The 15,752-nt window shown below is 54.9% G+C and overlaps 1 protein-coding gene across 1 annotated transcript in view; it reads right to left on the bottom strand.

Annotated features, from left to right (window-relative positions):
- Positions 1 to 1,890: 1,890 nt before the first annotated feature.
- Positions 1,891 to 15,752, bottom strand: part of XKR7 (XK related 7) — a 29,613-nt gene continuing 15,751 nt past the window's right edge. The window contains 2 exon segments of the mRNA XM_011223754.3: positions 1,891 to 8,840; positions 10,067 to 10,269. Coding sequence (XP_011222056.2) covers positions 7,885 to 8,840; positions 10,067 to 10,269 — 1,159 coding nt within the window. The 3' untranslated portion in view covers positions 1,891 to 7,884.

Raw genomic sequence — 15,752 nt, forward strand, 5'->3', positions numbered from 1 at the left:
ATCACGCCCTGAGCCGAAGGCAGACGCTTAACCGCTGTGCCACCCAGGAGCCCCTTCTTGTGTGTCTTTTTATTGTGAAGGAACACCTGTCCCACAGATGCTTCAAAAGACTTCCCTTAGGAAGTCTAGGAGCCAGATGTATTAGCCAGGATATATTTTGGCTGCAACAAAGACACAAATAACAGTGGCTTAAACATAATAGAAGTTTCTCTCTTCTATCACCTAAGCAGTTCAGGGCAGCGTACCCAGGACTGCTGGGTCTGGGAACCAGGGGCTTCCTATCTTGTTGCTATGCCATACTAGGATTTTGTTATCACCTTCAACACAACTATGGTCCAGCCAATAGGAAGGGTAAACCCAGCCGGGAGAGCACAACCCCTGCCTTTAAAGGGATGACCTGTAAGTAGTACAAAATTCTAGGGCTCACATCCCACTGACTAGAACTGGTTTCCTTGGCCCCACCTAACTGTAAAGGAGGCTGGGAAATGTAGTCTTCTATTCTAGGGGGCCACCGGACCCAGCTAAAAATCTCTTTACAGACAAAAGGGAGCACGGATACTGGGGAACACATAGCAGTCTCTGCCTCCCGGAATTGAGTCATATTGCCCCTGCCCCCACCCACCAATCCTAGGTCAGGGGAATGATCTTGGACTAGTGGTTCTCAAACTTGAGTGAGCACCAGAGTCATCTGAAAGACTTATAAAAACATGTTGCTCTCCACCCAACCCCACAGGTAGCCGATTAGGTGGGTCTGGGTGGCACCTGAGAATCAGCATTTCTAACAAAACTTCCAGTAATGCTGGTCTAGGGACCATATCTTGATAACCACTGTCTTGGGCCAATTGTGACTTGCCTCCTGGGGCCAAATGGCGGCTACATTCCCTGAGCACTGGGATGAGGGTCCGCAGGAAATGGGGCTCCACCTGCATGAGAGTCTAGTCAGAAAGGGTGTTGGGTGGCAGCCAGGAGAGGCTCACAAAAACGGGAGGATGAATGGTTGGGGGAGGCTATGAGGGCCAGGTGGGGTAACGCTGGAGATAAGGATCAAGAAGTATTTGGGGCCCGGTAGTGAAAAGTCAGCATCACGCAAAGGTTTCAATCTTTACCCTGAAGGCCCTGGGGAGCCATGGAGGTTCTAAAGAAAGGAACTGTCATGATCAGATTTGTAAGAGGATGAGGATGCATCAAAGCAGTGGTCCTCAAAGTGAGGTTCTCAAACCCCTTGCACCAGAATCCCCCCGGAGAACTTTAAAATGCAGACTTCCGGGCAAGCTCTTTCCACCTCCCTTCAGGAGCTAGAAACCTGCATTTAAAACAAAACCCCCTCTATGCCCAATGATTCTGTGCGTTCTGAAGTTTGAGAACCACTGGATAGAGGGTGGAAACCCAGCAGGCAGGGAGATCTTTAAGGGCAATACTCACTGGAAAGTAAGCTCTATGAGGGCAGGGACCATGCTTGTTTTTATTTTTCTTGTTCAGGGTACCTAGAAGTGTGCCTGGCACATAATAGGTGGTCAACAAATATTTGGTTTAGTGGCGTCAGGAACTTCAGTCTGGGCTCTGATTTTGTCTAGGATTCATTCTGGGACTCCAGGCGAGTCTGTCCCCAGCCGCATCTCTTTTTTCCCCTCATTTGTAAAATGAAGAGTTTGGAGATAATCCCTAAAACCTTGGTTGGGGGGGACATTCTAGTTGATTGATTGAAGTTCTGTCCAATCAACAGGGATTTCTGTGTACTCTCCTCTTCCTCTCCCAACCAAATGCTTTTGTCTCTGGAGGGATCGGAGGGATCGTGGCAGAAGATGTCCTTCCTTCCTTCCCTCTCCCTACTTCCTCTTCGCCTTCCTCTGGCCAGGAACAACCAAAACAATAGGACACAAGCAGCACGTACTGAAATGACTTTTAATATCTCATGTCGCAGCAAAATTAAAAATATACAAAAAGTTTGTGGTGTACAAAAGAGTCTCAGTACAGACGCCCCAGCTTGGGGTCTCCGCCCCCTCCTGGGGGAAGCGCAGAGGGGTGAGTGGGGGCGGGGGGACTAAGGATGGCACAGATGTAGTAAATACCAGGAGGTGGAACCAGGAATGGGAAACAGAGGTGGGCAAGGGTGGGGGCCGATTAGGGAGGGCAGAAAGAACCTGGAGGGGAGAATCACCCGGAATTGTGCTGAGGGAGGGAAATCAGCCCCTCAATCATGGCTAGTGGTTCCTGGAGATGGAGACAGTGGAAGGGGAAGCGTCAGTGCTGGGAATGTTCTGGTGGGACCCGGAAGGACATGGGCTCTGGTCCCACCCTGCCACCAACTGGCCCAGTGACCTTGGGCTGGCTGCCTCTGGGCCTTCCCCTTCAGTAAAACAAGATTCTGGATGAGCAAACCAGATTCCCACCTTGGGATCCCTAAGGATCAGTGGAGGCAGGAATGGGGGCCCTCGAGTGCTCTTGAGAATTGTATGTTAAACCCTCCAATATAATACAAATATTCCCCCACCCTCAAGCCCTGAAAGCTAACTTGAGGCCTGGGTAGCATTTATCTATGATCAGAAGCTCAGCTTGAGTTAATTTAATTAATTATTCTTCAAGAAGTGAGGCTTGTTTGGAAGAAAAATCTCCCAAACTATAGGACCCTCAGGGGTGAAAATTCTAAGAGGGGGCTCTGGGAATCATTCAGGTCCTTTCTAGCTATTTTACTAGTTTGGAAAACCAAGGGGGTCGGTTGGGGGTTGTGTTTATCTGAGAGCACCCTCCCTCTCCCTACCAAGTTTGGTGGGTTAGCCCAATGGAGACATGTCTGGTTTGGGTTCTGGGATATTTGGATGAGAGAGAGATGGAGGAATATCCTTTTCCCCCCAGTGCCCTTCTCTCCTGCTTTTGTCTCAGGCTACCTTCCAGTCTGGGATTATTGCCGGTGCCCCGGGGCCCCCACCCCTTCAGCCTGGCCTGGGGGTGCCCTTACAATGATTGTGCATAGAAAAAAAGGCCAGGATTGCTGGGGAGAGGGCAGCGCCCACCTTGCTGTGATCGCGGAAGCGTGGATGAGGCCAGGCATTAGAGGACCAGCCTTCTCCCCACTAGGGAGTTTTCTGCCTCCAGGAACCAGGCCGTTCCTGAAAGGGGCACGTTCCTTTCCCACTTCCACAGTTTCCTGCTCTTCCTCCTCTTGCCTCCACCTGCAGCAGCCGAGGACCCAGGAATGTTCTAGCCCCTTCCCAACCAGAATGGCACGTTCTAGTCCCTTTGCCCCACTCCAGATCCAGGGTCTTGTTGGGAAGAGGGCGCTCAGCCACCATGCCCGCTGTTGCCCAGGTGGCTTGGCACTCATTTTGTCCCTTTCAATGAGACCTCACAAAGCAGATCAGTATAGAAATTTGTAGCTCCTCCCCCTGGAGGCCCTACCTCCAGCTTTGAGATGGGGGCCAGCGTGAGATGGGGGCAGCTGGGTCTTAGTTTTCAGTCCTTATCCTCTCCCTGGACTCTCCCTTCACACAATGCAGGTTCCTCCTAACAGGGGGCCCCAACCCTGGAGAAGACCCCAGTCTCTAAATTGCCCCCTTCAGGCATGGAGGGGCCTCTAGCCCTTATCAGATGATGTTCCCCAGGCAGGGACCCTGTGAAGGCCCAGGTCTCCCTCCCCTGTCCACTTCTCAGATGAGGGGGAAGAAAGGACAGCTCTCAAGTGGTCAGTTGGTAGGGGTTTAAAAAATTCTCAGAGGAAGCCAGGGCCTCTGTCCTTGACTTCCCCAGAGGGGTTATCACATTCTGCATGGCTTCCTAGAACCTTCTCAACATTTTAAACCAGAGATTTCAAGCTGGTGGCCCATGGGCCAAATCTGAGATTAGTTCGACCAGCACAGGGATTTTCAAAAATGTGAGCTTTAGGTCCTATCGGCAGGGGCAGGTGTTCCCCCGTCTCCCAGAGTCCCCACCACTCCCTGCGGTATAGCACTTGCTCTTCTCTCCTTTCCTTCATTACCTGAAGGCATTTGAACTTGCAACCCACACACTCCTGTCTGGGGAAACGTCCTCACTGCCTGTGGCTTCTGTGAACTCCAAGCCCAGGTGACCTCCAAGGGAAGGACCTGTGGCACATTAGCCCCTTAGGAGGGCATCGGGCTGCCAGATAAGAGCTGCCCTAGACACTTCCAGCCCCCTTGGCCCTCACTAGGTCTTGTCCTCCCTGGGCTCTGCTTTCCCCAACTCTTATGGTGACACGCCTCTGTGGGACTCAGAGTAGCAGGGAGCTGGCTGGGGATAAGGCAGATCTGGGGGAGACACAACAGTGGGACAGATGAGAGGAGGGGACCAAGAACGCCTTCCCTGTTGGCAAACCCCTGCTGGGGAGGGGTGGAGGTCTGTGCTGTCCAATCGGGGTGACAGTTACAAGGCACATGGTTTATCAGTGCAGGGAGGTGTGATGAGGGGTGTGTGGTCCTGGAGAGGTTTGGGGAGCCCAGTCAATAAGCTGGGGGATCAGTTCAAGAAAACTGAGACAGAAGTCTACCCTGAAAATGGGGATAGTGTCTCCTGTGGGTAGAGATACTGAGGGCGAACTTGGTACTCAGTGTCCTGTTCTCTTCCTGACAAAAGTAAGATGGACCCAACGACCTCTCTGCTCCAGGAAAAGCCTAACTCTGCCAATAACTTCCTGTGCAATCTTGGGCAAGTCCCTGGCTTTCTCTGGGCCTCCATTTCTCCTCTGTAATAGATGTGGAGGGCAGGTAGCTTAGGGCACCTTAAGGGTCCCTCTGGACTGTGGTTCTGGAATATTCTCTGACTGCAAGGACCCTGTAGGGATTCTGGGAAGAATTAAGCAGCCAGGCTGGGATGCAGGACAGAGAATGGGGAGCAGGAGGCAGGGACCCAGGGGGGTCCAATTCTGGCAGGGAGGGGGGCTGGCTGAGGTAGATTGTGTCACAGAAAAAACAACAACACGAATGGGCTGGTGCCCTTTCCCCACTCTGACTCCTCTATCTCAGTGAAGCAAGAGGACTGACAGGGACCAGATGAAGTGGGGGGACAGGCCAGTGGAGAGCATGACCTCAGGACAAGAAGGGATGGGGTCCTGAGCTCTTGGGCATATGGTGGTCCTTGGTGGCTAAGCTCTTTCCTGGGGGTGAGAAGGAGAAGGTGACTGAGGCCTCTCTGAGGGCCCTTGACTGTGGCCATTTCCAGGGCTCGGTTGTCCTTGCAGGCAGAGGCCCTGAAGGTGGGTTTTGTGGGACAGAGATGCGGGGGGTGGGATGGAGGAAGGTCCAAAAATGTGGCCCTGGTTTCCCTGAGAGCCTCATCCCATGTCTTAGCACTGCTGGCTCATTCCTATTCCCTGGTTCCTGGTGGCTTCTGGAGCTGTAAGGACTCCCAGCTCCCAGGGGAGGTTTTTTTTTTAACTTTTCCTTCTAGAATGCTGGCTAATGGGGCAGCCAGATGGGCCATTCAAGGACGCTGGGGAGTAAAATAACTTGCCAAGGCTGACCCTGATGTCACTTCTCTGAGCCTCAGTTTCCTCCTCTGTAAGCTGGGTTGCCAAAAGCACTCTTGGAGCACTGTCACCAGCAGGAGCGAGTTTAGGGGAGAAGTGGTCAGGAGGACCTGGGTCTTCTTCCCCAGTGTTGTCGCCTGACAAAGGGATTTAATGCATAACTGGCCATGGAATTCGGTCTCTGGAGATAGATTTGGGCAGAAGAAAAGGTGTCTGGGTGAACCCACTAGAGGGGGCCTGGGTCAGCCCCGGACCTCCTCCACCACCCATCACCTCAGGCCTGGTTCTTGAGGCTTCTGAGGGGTTGGGGAAGTAGAAGAAAGAAAGCAGTAAAAGCATCTTTGTGTGTTGGCGGGAGGGATGCACACACCATCCGGGCCCATGTGGATGTCTATGCAGTTGCCTGCGTGCCGGGGCGGTGAGGTGACTTGTGTCACAGGTGTGATGTGTGCTTGTATATATGTGTATGTGGGCAGTCCTGTCCTCTTTGCCTTTGGGGTCACCCTGCACCCTGAATGTGGCCCTCTCCTTGTATCCTCAGTAAATTCACTATCACCAATTACTATCTGATAGGACAGCAGGATTCTGGGACCCGTGAGACTAGCTGCCACACTGGGCCTAAGTTTCTGCATTTGTCACCCAAGGAAGGCTGAACCAGAGAGGGCAAAGTGTTGCTCTAATTTGCATAGTCTAGGATTCTCATGGGCCTCCTCACCCCCAGCCCAGGTCTGCAGCTGTCCTTAATATTGCCTGCTGTGCCCTTGTAAGGAATGTTCCTTAGTTGGCATGGGGGAGTAGGGACATGGGGGGGTGGTTCCAAGCTCTGTTTAGAGGCTCTGTCCCCTCACCCCACAGAACTGCCTGCTTCTTTGCTCCCATCTTCCCCAACCCTATCCAGGACTGGCTGTCGCAGACAGAAAGGAGGTTCCATGCGCAAGGGGTCCCATGGGCACCCCAGGATGTTCGGGAATAGACTAGAGGTCCTAGAGATTTGTCAGATTGGAAGCGAAACAAGCCAGTTTTCCAGCTGCTATCCCAGGGAGCTGCCTCTGCAGCATGGCGGAGAGCCAAGATTTATGTCGTGTCCCCAGAGCTAATTTTTTTCAGCTGGAAACCAGCTGGCAGTTGAAATTGTCTCAAGGGTTGTGAGGACAATTTCCTCGGGGGAAGATGACTGTGGACCAAGGTGGATGGGGCATAGAACTCCTATAAACCCCAGAAATCTAGAACTGGAGTACTGGTTCCTAGAATATTCCATTCACATGGGGTTCTAGAGCCCCTCCCCCACCCCCATGGGAGGAGCTAGAATCTCTCAGAGCAGAATAGCAGGGCCTTCACCCTCATCACAGAATCCAGAGCAGAGTGACTCCCTGGACATTTTATCAGCTAAGTGTTCCAAAACTTAACCCAGCATGAAGAATGTCTCTCTGGAACAGTTTCCTCTGCTGAATGTGCTAGAACCTCATGTATAATTGAGCCCAGAGTATCTTCCTAGACATTTTATCTGTTGTATTCAAGACCTTTATCTAGAAGAAGTGCTCTAGATACTCATCTAGAACAAAGAATGGCTCCTGGAAACATTTCACCTGAGGGGTCTGGACCCTCATCCATAACAGAGCCCACAACAAAGGGCGTCTCCTGAGGAGGTCACTTTGGGAACATTTTCTATGCGGTGAATTGAGGGTTCCCCTCCCCCACACCCTCTGTCCCTTCACGCCTCTGCCGGCCTAGACCCCTCAGTTGCCTCGGGGTTCTTCCTCCTGCCCAGCTGCAGCCCTGTCAGCCCCCGCCCCAACTCCCCAGCCCACCCCAACCCCCTCCTTTAATTCCCCTCTTGCCCAGGCTCCAGACCTCGGACCTCACAGGAACTGTACCAACTTTGTCCACCAGACGCTCCCACCTCCCCTCACATCTTCCACGGCCTCCTCCATCCTTCTCAGAGATCTCCTCTCCCCAGAGAAGCAGCCCACCCCCCACACCCCCCCGGAGGAGCACAGGGCCTGGGTCATGGACCCCAGACAGTGGCCTGTCTCTGGCAGGTCCGCCAGGTGCGACACGTGGGTGACTCCAGGCAGGGCAGAGGGTGGGGTGCCCCTGGCACCAGACGTGGTATGGAGGCCTTCATGAAAGTGGGGGAGCTAATGAGGAGTGTAGCACCAGTTGATTCCCTGGGCCCTAGTTCAGGGGAGTTTAGGAAATGGGCCACAGGGCTGAAAACAGGGCCTAGGGCTGGGGCCTCCACAAGGCTGTCCCCTCCCCTGAAAGAACCCAATGGTGGGCCACTCTACCCTGGGGCCAACAGATCCACACCCCTTTTAGCTGGGTGGCCCTGAAATTCTGGGCTCAACACTGTGGTTGATGTGGGGTCAGCCAAGCCTGTCCCTCTTTGCGTGGGAGGCTGTGGCCTACACCGTGGTCTCATACTCCAGCAGCTCCTGGGCGGTCCCCACGCTCCGGTACTGCAACCGAGGCGTGGCCGGCGAGGAGTACTCCAGCGCCAGAATGGTCTTCCGGAGCCGGCGGTCAATAAAATGAGCATCCCAGGCAGGGTACTTCTTCCGGGGCAGGTCAATCCGAATGACAGGCCCTTCTGTCCGCAAAGGACGAGCCACTGGGGTGGGGGGCACGCCAGGCCGCACCTGGAAGACAGGTGGTGTGGGGGTCCCTGCGCGCTCGCCCCCCACCGAGGCCCCGTCCCGCTCGGTGCCTGTAGTCCTCGGCAGGGACCTTGGGGGACTTGTGACAGCATCGGCGGGTGGGCCACAGGGTCCGGGGGCCTCCGGGCAGATGCAGCCAGGCGTCTGGGGACCCAGCATGGGCCCGTTGGGGTGCAGGAGGCAGTAGTAGACGCACATGAAGAAGATACCCAGCGCGAAGCTGGAGGCCACCACGCAGACCAGGATGAGCGAGCGGAAGTCAGTGGAGAAGTTGTGGCTGGAGTACCAGAAGCCCGTGAGCGCAGCGTTCTCCAGCAGCACGATGCAGTAGTAGAGGGCCATGCGGCGGCGGCTGCGGCCCTCCTTGACGTTGAACCAGCAGAAGACGTAGATGATGCCCACCACCATGTTGTAGATGATCTCCTCCCACTTGGACATGCAGAAGTCCGTCTCGCCCTGGATGACCCAGAAGGTCATGACGCACCAGTGGGCCACGATGAAGATGCCGAAGTAGAGCTTGTAGACGCTGGCGAAGAGCGCGAAGGCCAGACTGCGAGCCGCAATGGTGAACAGGTGCCACAGCACCTGGGCCACGGCGCCCTTGTAGGACAGCGGCCGCTTGTCGTCCCGCGAGTCCCGCAGCACCTTCTGGTAGGAGGCCAGCGTCCAGGCCAGGGACACAAGTGAGGCAGAGGTGGACAGGGCTGCAGAGACAGGGTGAGGGCAGGGTGGGCTGGGTTAGGGGTGGGTCCGGGTCAGGGGGTTCTGGGGAGAGGGGGAGGGTGCTGGGTCAGGAGCTGGGTTCCGAGGAGGCGGGAGGGAAGGGTCTATAAATCAGGACGGCTGTGGGGAGGGTCTGGGTGGGCGGTCTTCCAGAGCAATGATGGGAGCAGGGAGAGTGGATGGGGCTGGGTACTCCTGCAGGAGCAGGAGCATAAAGGAAGAGGGAAGGTGGGTGACTTTGGTCTTCATAAGGTCGGTGCCAGGTCTCTAGAATAGGGATGTCAGGGTTCAGGGGTCTTGGTGGGAGGGTGGGAAATTAAGGTCCAGGATTCTGGGAGCGAAAAAGAAGGTGAAGAGTTGTGGGGGGGGTCATGATTAGGGCATGGAGGAGCCAGGAGGGGACTGTTAGTAGCTATAGGCCCCCAGGGTGAAGCTGGGGTGTGGGGAGGGGTACCCAAGCTGAGCACAGCTGAGGGCATGGGAAGACATCTGCAGTGGGAAGTTTGATTGGGTCCCAGTATCCTGGGCAAGGGGTCCTGAGGGGCCTGAGAGGTGGTGATAGAATCTTCTGGGTCACTGAAGGTGGGATGGACAGTGTCTGGGTGGGAGGAGCTTTGGGGGGTGTTTCTCTGACAGGGAAGGGGTTGGCCTGGTCTGCCGGAGTTAGGGGAGGGGCAAGGTTGGGGGCGAGTGCAGGGGGACCAGGAGTAAGGCTGGGAGGAGTCCCCAGGGAGTAAAGACCAGTGAGAGGGTAGATAAACAGGCTCTCTGGAGACTGAGGGTGACTGAGCAGGTCCAGGAGTTGGGGTGTCCCCGGGGGACGCAACCTGGGATCAGGACAGTTTGGGGAATGAAGGGCGGGGTCTGAGGTGTGGTGATGGGGTCAAGGGCCTCTTTGGACTTAGCAGAAATGGGGTCCGGTCTGCCCTGGCAAGGGGGAAGGGAGGAGGGTGAGATCGGGAAGAACCCAGGGGTCCCAAAGGGAGGAAAGGAGGTGGAGAGAGCGGGCCCCTCGGACTCGAAGGGTTAAGTGGGCCGCTGGAGGGGCCACGGGGGTCTGCAGAGGCCGGGAGGGCGGTGAGAGTAGCGGGGGTGGGCCTCCAAATCCCCGACAGCGAGGGGGCCTGAGTGGGGGGGGGGCCCTGCAGCGGACTGCGGAAGAGGAGCGAGCCCCGGGGCGAGGGGCGGGTGGGAGGGCGGAGCTCACCGGGCAGCAGGTCGGGCTCGCCGCCGCGGTGCACCAGGAGGCTGAGCTGCAGCACTAGCTGCGGCGCGCTGCGCAGGAAGGTCTCCAGCAGACGCAGCATGCTCACGTCCGCGCTCTCGAACAACATCCGCCAGTAGAAGTGGCGCCGCAGCCGCTCCCCGCGCCAGCGGCTCTGCAGCCCCAGGTACATGGCTCGCAGATACCTGCGGGAGGGACGCGGTGCTCAGGCCCCGCGCGCTCAGCCCGCTCGCGGCTCTCAAGCCGCCCCCGGCCCGCAGGCGAGCGAGCGCCAGGGGCGGGGGCGCAGTGTGTCGTCGCGCGCTGCGACGCGCAGAGCCTGTGTCCTCGGCTGTAGAACCGGCTCCGGGGCTGTGATCGTCGGGGAACTCCAAATGGGCTCATTAGCTTAAAGCACTGGCATAAAGTAAGCCCTTAATTCAGCATTCTCATCATCATTCCTGCTCTGGGGCCTGCTTCCTTTGCAGGGTTCCTGACCCCTTACAGTGCACTGAGGTTAGCCCCGTTATTGTCCTCACCTGACAGATGAGGAAACTTGAGACCCAGAGAGGTTGCCACCTGTCCAAGGTCACACAACTAGAAAGCAGTGGAACCAGGATTCAAACCCAGGCAGCCTGGTTCCTTCAGGAACAGTCCCTGGTGCCAACCCCCAGCCTCCCTACCTGTTCCCCAAGCCCACCTCTAAGTGCCCAGGTCTTCCCCCACAGGGCACAGGGAAGCTGCTCATAGGTCCCCTGGCAGGTGAGGCTTGGCTGCTTCCTCTTGAGTCCTTTCTCCCACCAAACTTCATGGCTCTAGCTGCTCTGCACAGGCCACAGACCCCGGCTCCCGGTGTTCTCCCTCATTGCTGGGCTTTTGCACCTGCTGTTCCCTCTGCTGTTCCCTGTCCTCCAACTCCACTCCAGCCCCACCCCTATAACTCCTGCTTTTCTTTTTTTTTTTTTTAAAGATTTATTTATTTATTCGACAGAGATAGAGACAGCCAGCGAGAGAGGGAACACAAGCAGAGGGAGTGGGAGAGGAAGAAGCAGGCTCATAGTCCAAGAGCCTGATGTGGGGCTCGATCTCATAACGCCGAGATCACGCCCTGAGCCGAAGGCAGACGCTTAACCGCTGTGCCACCCAGGCGCCCCAACTCCTGCTTTTCTTCCAAGGCTCAGCTTTTAAACGCGACCTTTCCCAGGAAAAGATCACTTTCTACCTGAGGTAGGGACCTCTCCAGACAGGCTTCTGTCTAACCCACAGTGGGCTGTGACTGCCTGGGTATGCAGCCATCTCCCCCAGACTGTGAACTCTGTGAGGATGACTAGGTCAGCCCGCTAACTGCTGTACCCTCAGTTCTTAGCACACAGTGGGTGCTCCATCCGTGTTAGCTTGAAGAGTGAATGCAGGCATGATTGCAAGTTTGTTTTAATTGAATGGAACTCTGGTCACCCAGGAGCGGGTATGGAAGGGATTCTGAAGTCCTGAGTTCAAGTGCCGACTTCGCTTCTAATTTACTGTGTGCTTTTGAGCCAGACCCTCTCTGAGCCCTAGTGAATCCCTTCCAAAGTGACTGTGAGGATGAAATGGATTTGAAAATGCTCTGTCCCTATAAAGTGCAGTGCCCGTGTAGGATGAGAAGGAGTCTGCTACCCAGATCTGCCCCCCCAACCCCCAAATTCTCTGATTCATGGAGCAGGCACACCCTTTGCTGAAACCAGAGAGCATTCCTCTAGAAGTTATCTCCCCAGAAATCACGGAAGAAAATCCCAACACAGATTCAGTGATCCTATTACTTGAATCTGAGATTGGAGAACCAGGTATTTGGGGGTCTATGCCCAGATGTGAAGTGCTGGCATTTTTAAGGTGTTGTTTGGGAACCTGGGGACCAACTGTATTCAACTGTGTGTTGCCAGCCCAGGAGAGGAATCACAGTACTCCCTGGAATTTGGGCTCAATGGATACCCAGAGTTTCCCAGAATGAGTGTCCCAGGCATAGCAATGGTGTGGCCCTCACTGGGCCTCAGTTTCTCTAACTGCCAACAAGAAGGATGGACTTGATGACTCCGGAGATCCTTTTAGAGCTAACGTTCTGGGACTCAAACTCTCCTCCCCAAAACATGGCCAGAAACATTCCATTGAGGGCCCTCCTCCCCAGCCCTGGGTCTTCCTAGCACCGATCAGTGGTGTAGACACACCCTCAACATGACACAGTGTGGGACCAGCAGCTGGGAAGGGGAAGAGCGCTGTTCCCTCAGAAGCAGAATCAACAAAAGCAAAGACTCCTCCGTCTAACTCTCCCATCCCATGCTGGAATTCCTTCGGCAAATCCTAGCCCTGTGTGTTTACTCCTTCTGCTTGCACGCTCCCCAGGTTGGGGAGTCCTCACCTCTTGAGGCAGAGCCTTTGCCTTCTTTTTTTTTTTTTTTAATTTTATTTATTTATTTGACAGAGATAGAGACAGCCAGCGAGAGGGAACACAAGCAGGGGGAGTGGGAGAGGAAGAAGCAGGCTCATAGGAAGAGCCTGATGTGGGGTTCGATCCCATAATGCCGGGATCACGCCCTGAGCCGAAGGCAGACGCTTAACCGCTGTGCCACCCAGGCACCCCAGAGCCTTTGCCTTCTGAGCACCTCCAAAACTCGATTGTGTTTCTTCTGATGCACAGAAATTTGTTTCCCTGTACTTTCCATTCTCTGGGCCCCTGACTTCCCCCCACACAAGGATCCCTGCAGCCCAAATCATTCATTCACTACCAAATATGTTTTGATCACTTGTTATGTGCCAGGTCCTGTGCTCTTAAGTATCTCACACTCCCATGGGACCGGGACAAGATACAATCTGCAGTAGATGCTCTAAGATGCTGTGGAACCCGGAGAAGAGATGGGCAACTTTAGCTGGAGTGGGGAGGAGATCAGGGAAGACTTCCCAGAGGAAGAAACATTTGATCTCAGCTTTAAAGCATGGGTAGGATTAGAAGGCACACAGGAGGCAAAAGGGCATTCCAGGTGGAAGAATCAGTGGAGGCCAAGACATAAAGACAAGAGAGGGCGTGGCCTTTTAGGGGAATGGATAGTGGTTTGCTGGGCCTGGAGGGGTGGCTTTTCACCGGAAGGGGCATAGGAAGACTAGAATTGTGAAGGGCATCAAATTCTGGACTGAAGAGTTCACATTTTATTTTAAATCTGAATTCTATCCCACAGTCAGGGGATGTGATCAGCTTGCTGGCTTAGAAAGCTCGCTCTGGAGGCTGGCTTGGAGGAAAGCCAGGAGAGGCTGGGGTTTGGTCCAGGCCTGAGCTGAAAGGCTGAACTAAGGCAGGGCACCAAGGAGGGGCAGAGAGCAGAGGCGGAGATGACCAGGGGTGGGGGGCTACGGGAGAGAGACCAGGACGGCCTGTAGGGCTTCTGGGGAGCCCAGAACCACAGACCACCTTTCCCAGCCTCTATCTTCCCCTAGACCTATTCTCTTCTCCATTCCTATGGCTCTGGCTTTGAACAGAAAGGAGAGACCAGCTGGTCCAATGTGAAGGGGCCTGGGGAGTTGGGGGGAGGGCGACACCCTGGAAGTTTCTCTCAGGCTGCAGGACCATCTGTTTCCTGGCCCGGGTCAGCATGAGGGAGGCCCTGGCCGGGCCAGTATCCATCACCACCTGACAGGCTGCCTGCCCACCTCCCCGCCCACTCCTGCCCCCTCCTCTGCCAGCTCCCAAGGCCCCTCGCCCCAGATAACCACAGACAAAGGGCTCACCCAGGCCAAGGCTGCTGTGGGCCGAGTAGGGAAGGGGGGGGAAGAAAGGAGGCCTCTGAATCCCAAAAATGTGGCGTTGGGCAGCATAGAAGAGTATGGCACAGTCTGGGGATGAGAGGACCTGGGTTCAACCTCACTGCCTCTTTTGGCAACAGGACCCATAACCGTGACTGTTCCTTCCAGCCGGCACTAAATGCTCGTTGCCAAGGGCCTGCGAGGTTTTCACGGGCCTAGGAAAACGTTGGAGGCCTGGAAAAAAAAATTGGCTCTAAAACACAGGGAAAAACTGCAGAATCAAAATTAATAAATGTTTAATTAAATGTCTGCAAAACAGAACATGATATCAACCAGTCGACTGCAATTTGGCTTTTATCTGGTTATATATAATTTACATTTGGTGTTTGATGTGGCTGCATTTTAATATGCTTGATAGATATGGGGCCCACAAAGGTTTTAAAACAGCCCTGCCCAGGACATGTAACCTAATTTCCCCGTGCCTCAGTTTTACCTTCTTTAAGAAGGGGCCAGCACTCACCATCCTGCCTATGTCACAGCCCCTGGGGCGGGGTTCCGAAAGGCAAGATGGCAAAATGCTGGGCTTGTGGATTTGCTTCCCAGCCCTGACCTGCATACTGTGTGGCCTTGGGTGGTCTCTTTGCCTCTCTGAGCCTCATTTTCCTCTTTGTTGTGAGGTGATAGTTTTGAAAATAATTTGTACAGTAGGCGGGGCGTGCACATAGAGAGAGGGAGCACAGGCTAGGTGGAGGCCCTCGGGCTCCTCCTGCTCACCAAGCAGCCTCTCTTGAAACCTCCTCCAGGAAGTCCACCCTATTTCACTCTAGTTGAAGGGAAGCTGGAAGAAGTTGATTTTCACCACAAATGGGACCAGTACCACCCACAGAGAAGGATGCTTCATCTCAGAGAAAGGAATCCCACCTGGGGGTGGGGTGCAATTGGTCTCTAACAAAAGGCATCTCCAGTCCATCCATTCTCTCCACTGTGGTCCAGACCGCCATCATCTTTTACCTTCTCGGTGGGTTCCCTGTATCCACTCCTGCCCCCCTGTAGTCCATTCTCCACGTGGCAACAGGAGGGATCCTTTAAAAACCAGTCAGATCATGTCATTCCCCTTCTCAAAACCTTCCAAGGGCCTCCCCTCACACTTGGAATAAAGTCCAAGGGTTTTCCCTCGGCTTGCGGGCCCTACACCATCTGGCCCTGCTTATTTCCTCATCTCGAGCCACTGCCTCATTTGGTGCCGGCCCTCCAGCTGCGCTGGAGGTTCCTCGAACCCAGCCTAACGTTCCTGACTCAGGACCTTCGCACTTGCTACTTGCTCTGCCTGGGAAGGCCCTTCCCCCAACACCCTCCTGTGGCTAGTTCCTCCGTGGCTCCCATGTCACCTTCTCAGAGCGCCCCCCACCCGTGGTCATCTGTCCCATGTGGGCCCTCCACCCTCACCAAACCACTCTCATCTGCCGCACTGTCCCGTCGGGTCTTCTTGGGAACATATGTTATCAATCTTATTAATGTACACATTGATTTTCTGTTTTACTGCTGCGGCCCTATGACTCAGGGACTCAGTCTGCCTTGGTCACCCCTGTCCCTCAGCATCCGTGCATGTAGTAGGCACTCAGTAAATATTTGTTGAATGAAAAAGGTGAGAGAGTGTTCGCCTGTGTCTTTCTCCTGACCTTGGAGGCCCCGGGGCTCCTCCGCCTGAGTTGACTTACTGCCAGGACACCTCGTGGGCAACTCCTGTCCTCACTGACTCATTTCTATCCTTCCTCCTCCAGGAAGGCTTCCCTGATACTTCTTAGCCTGGTTGGGCCCCCCACAACACTGACTTCAACCACCCGAGGCCTGTGTGAACCAGACCTAACAGACAGGTTTACTACCACCCGCTTTACCGTGTGTTGGAGCAGATGCTCAGGGG

The sequence above is a fragment of the Ailuropoda melanoleuca genome, chromosome 13 (genome assembly GCF_002007445.2).
Source record: "Ailuropoda melanoleuca isolate Jingjing chromosome 13, ASM200744v2, whole genome shotgun sequence".
NCBI classification, from domain to species: Eukaryota; Metazoa; Chordata; class Mammalia; order Carnivora; family Ursidae; genus Ailuropoda; species Ailuropoda melanoleuca.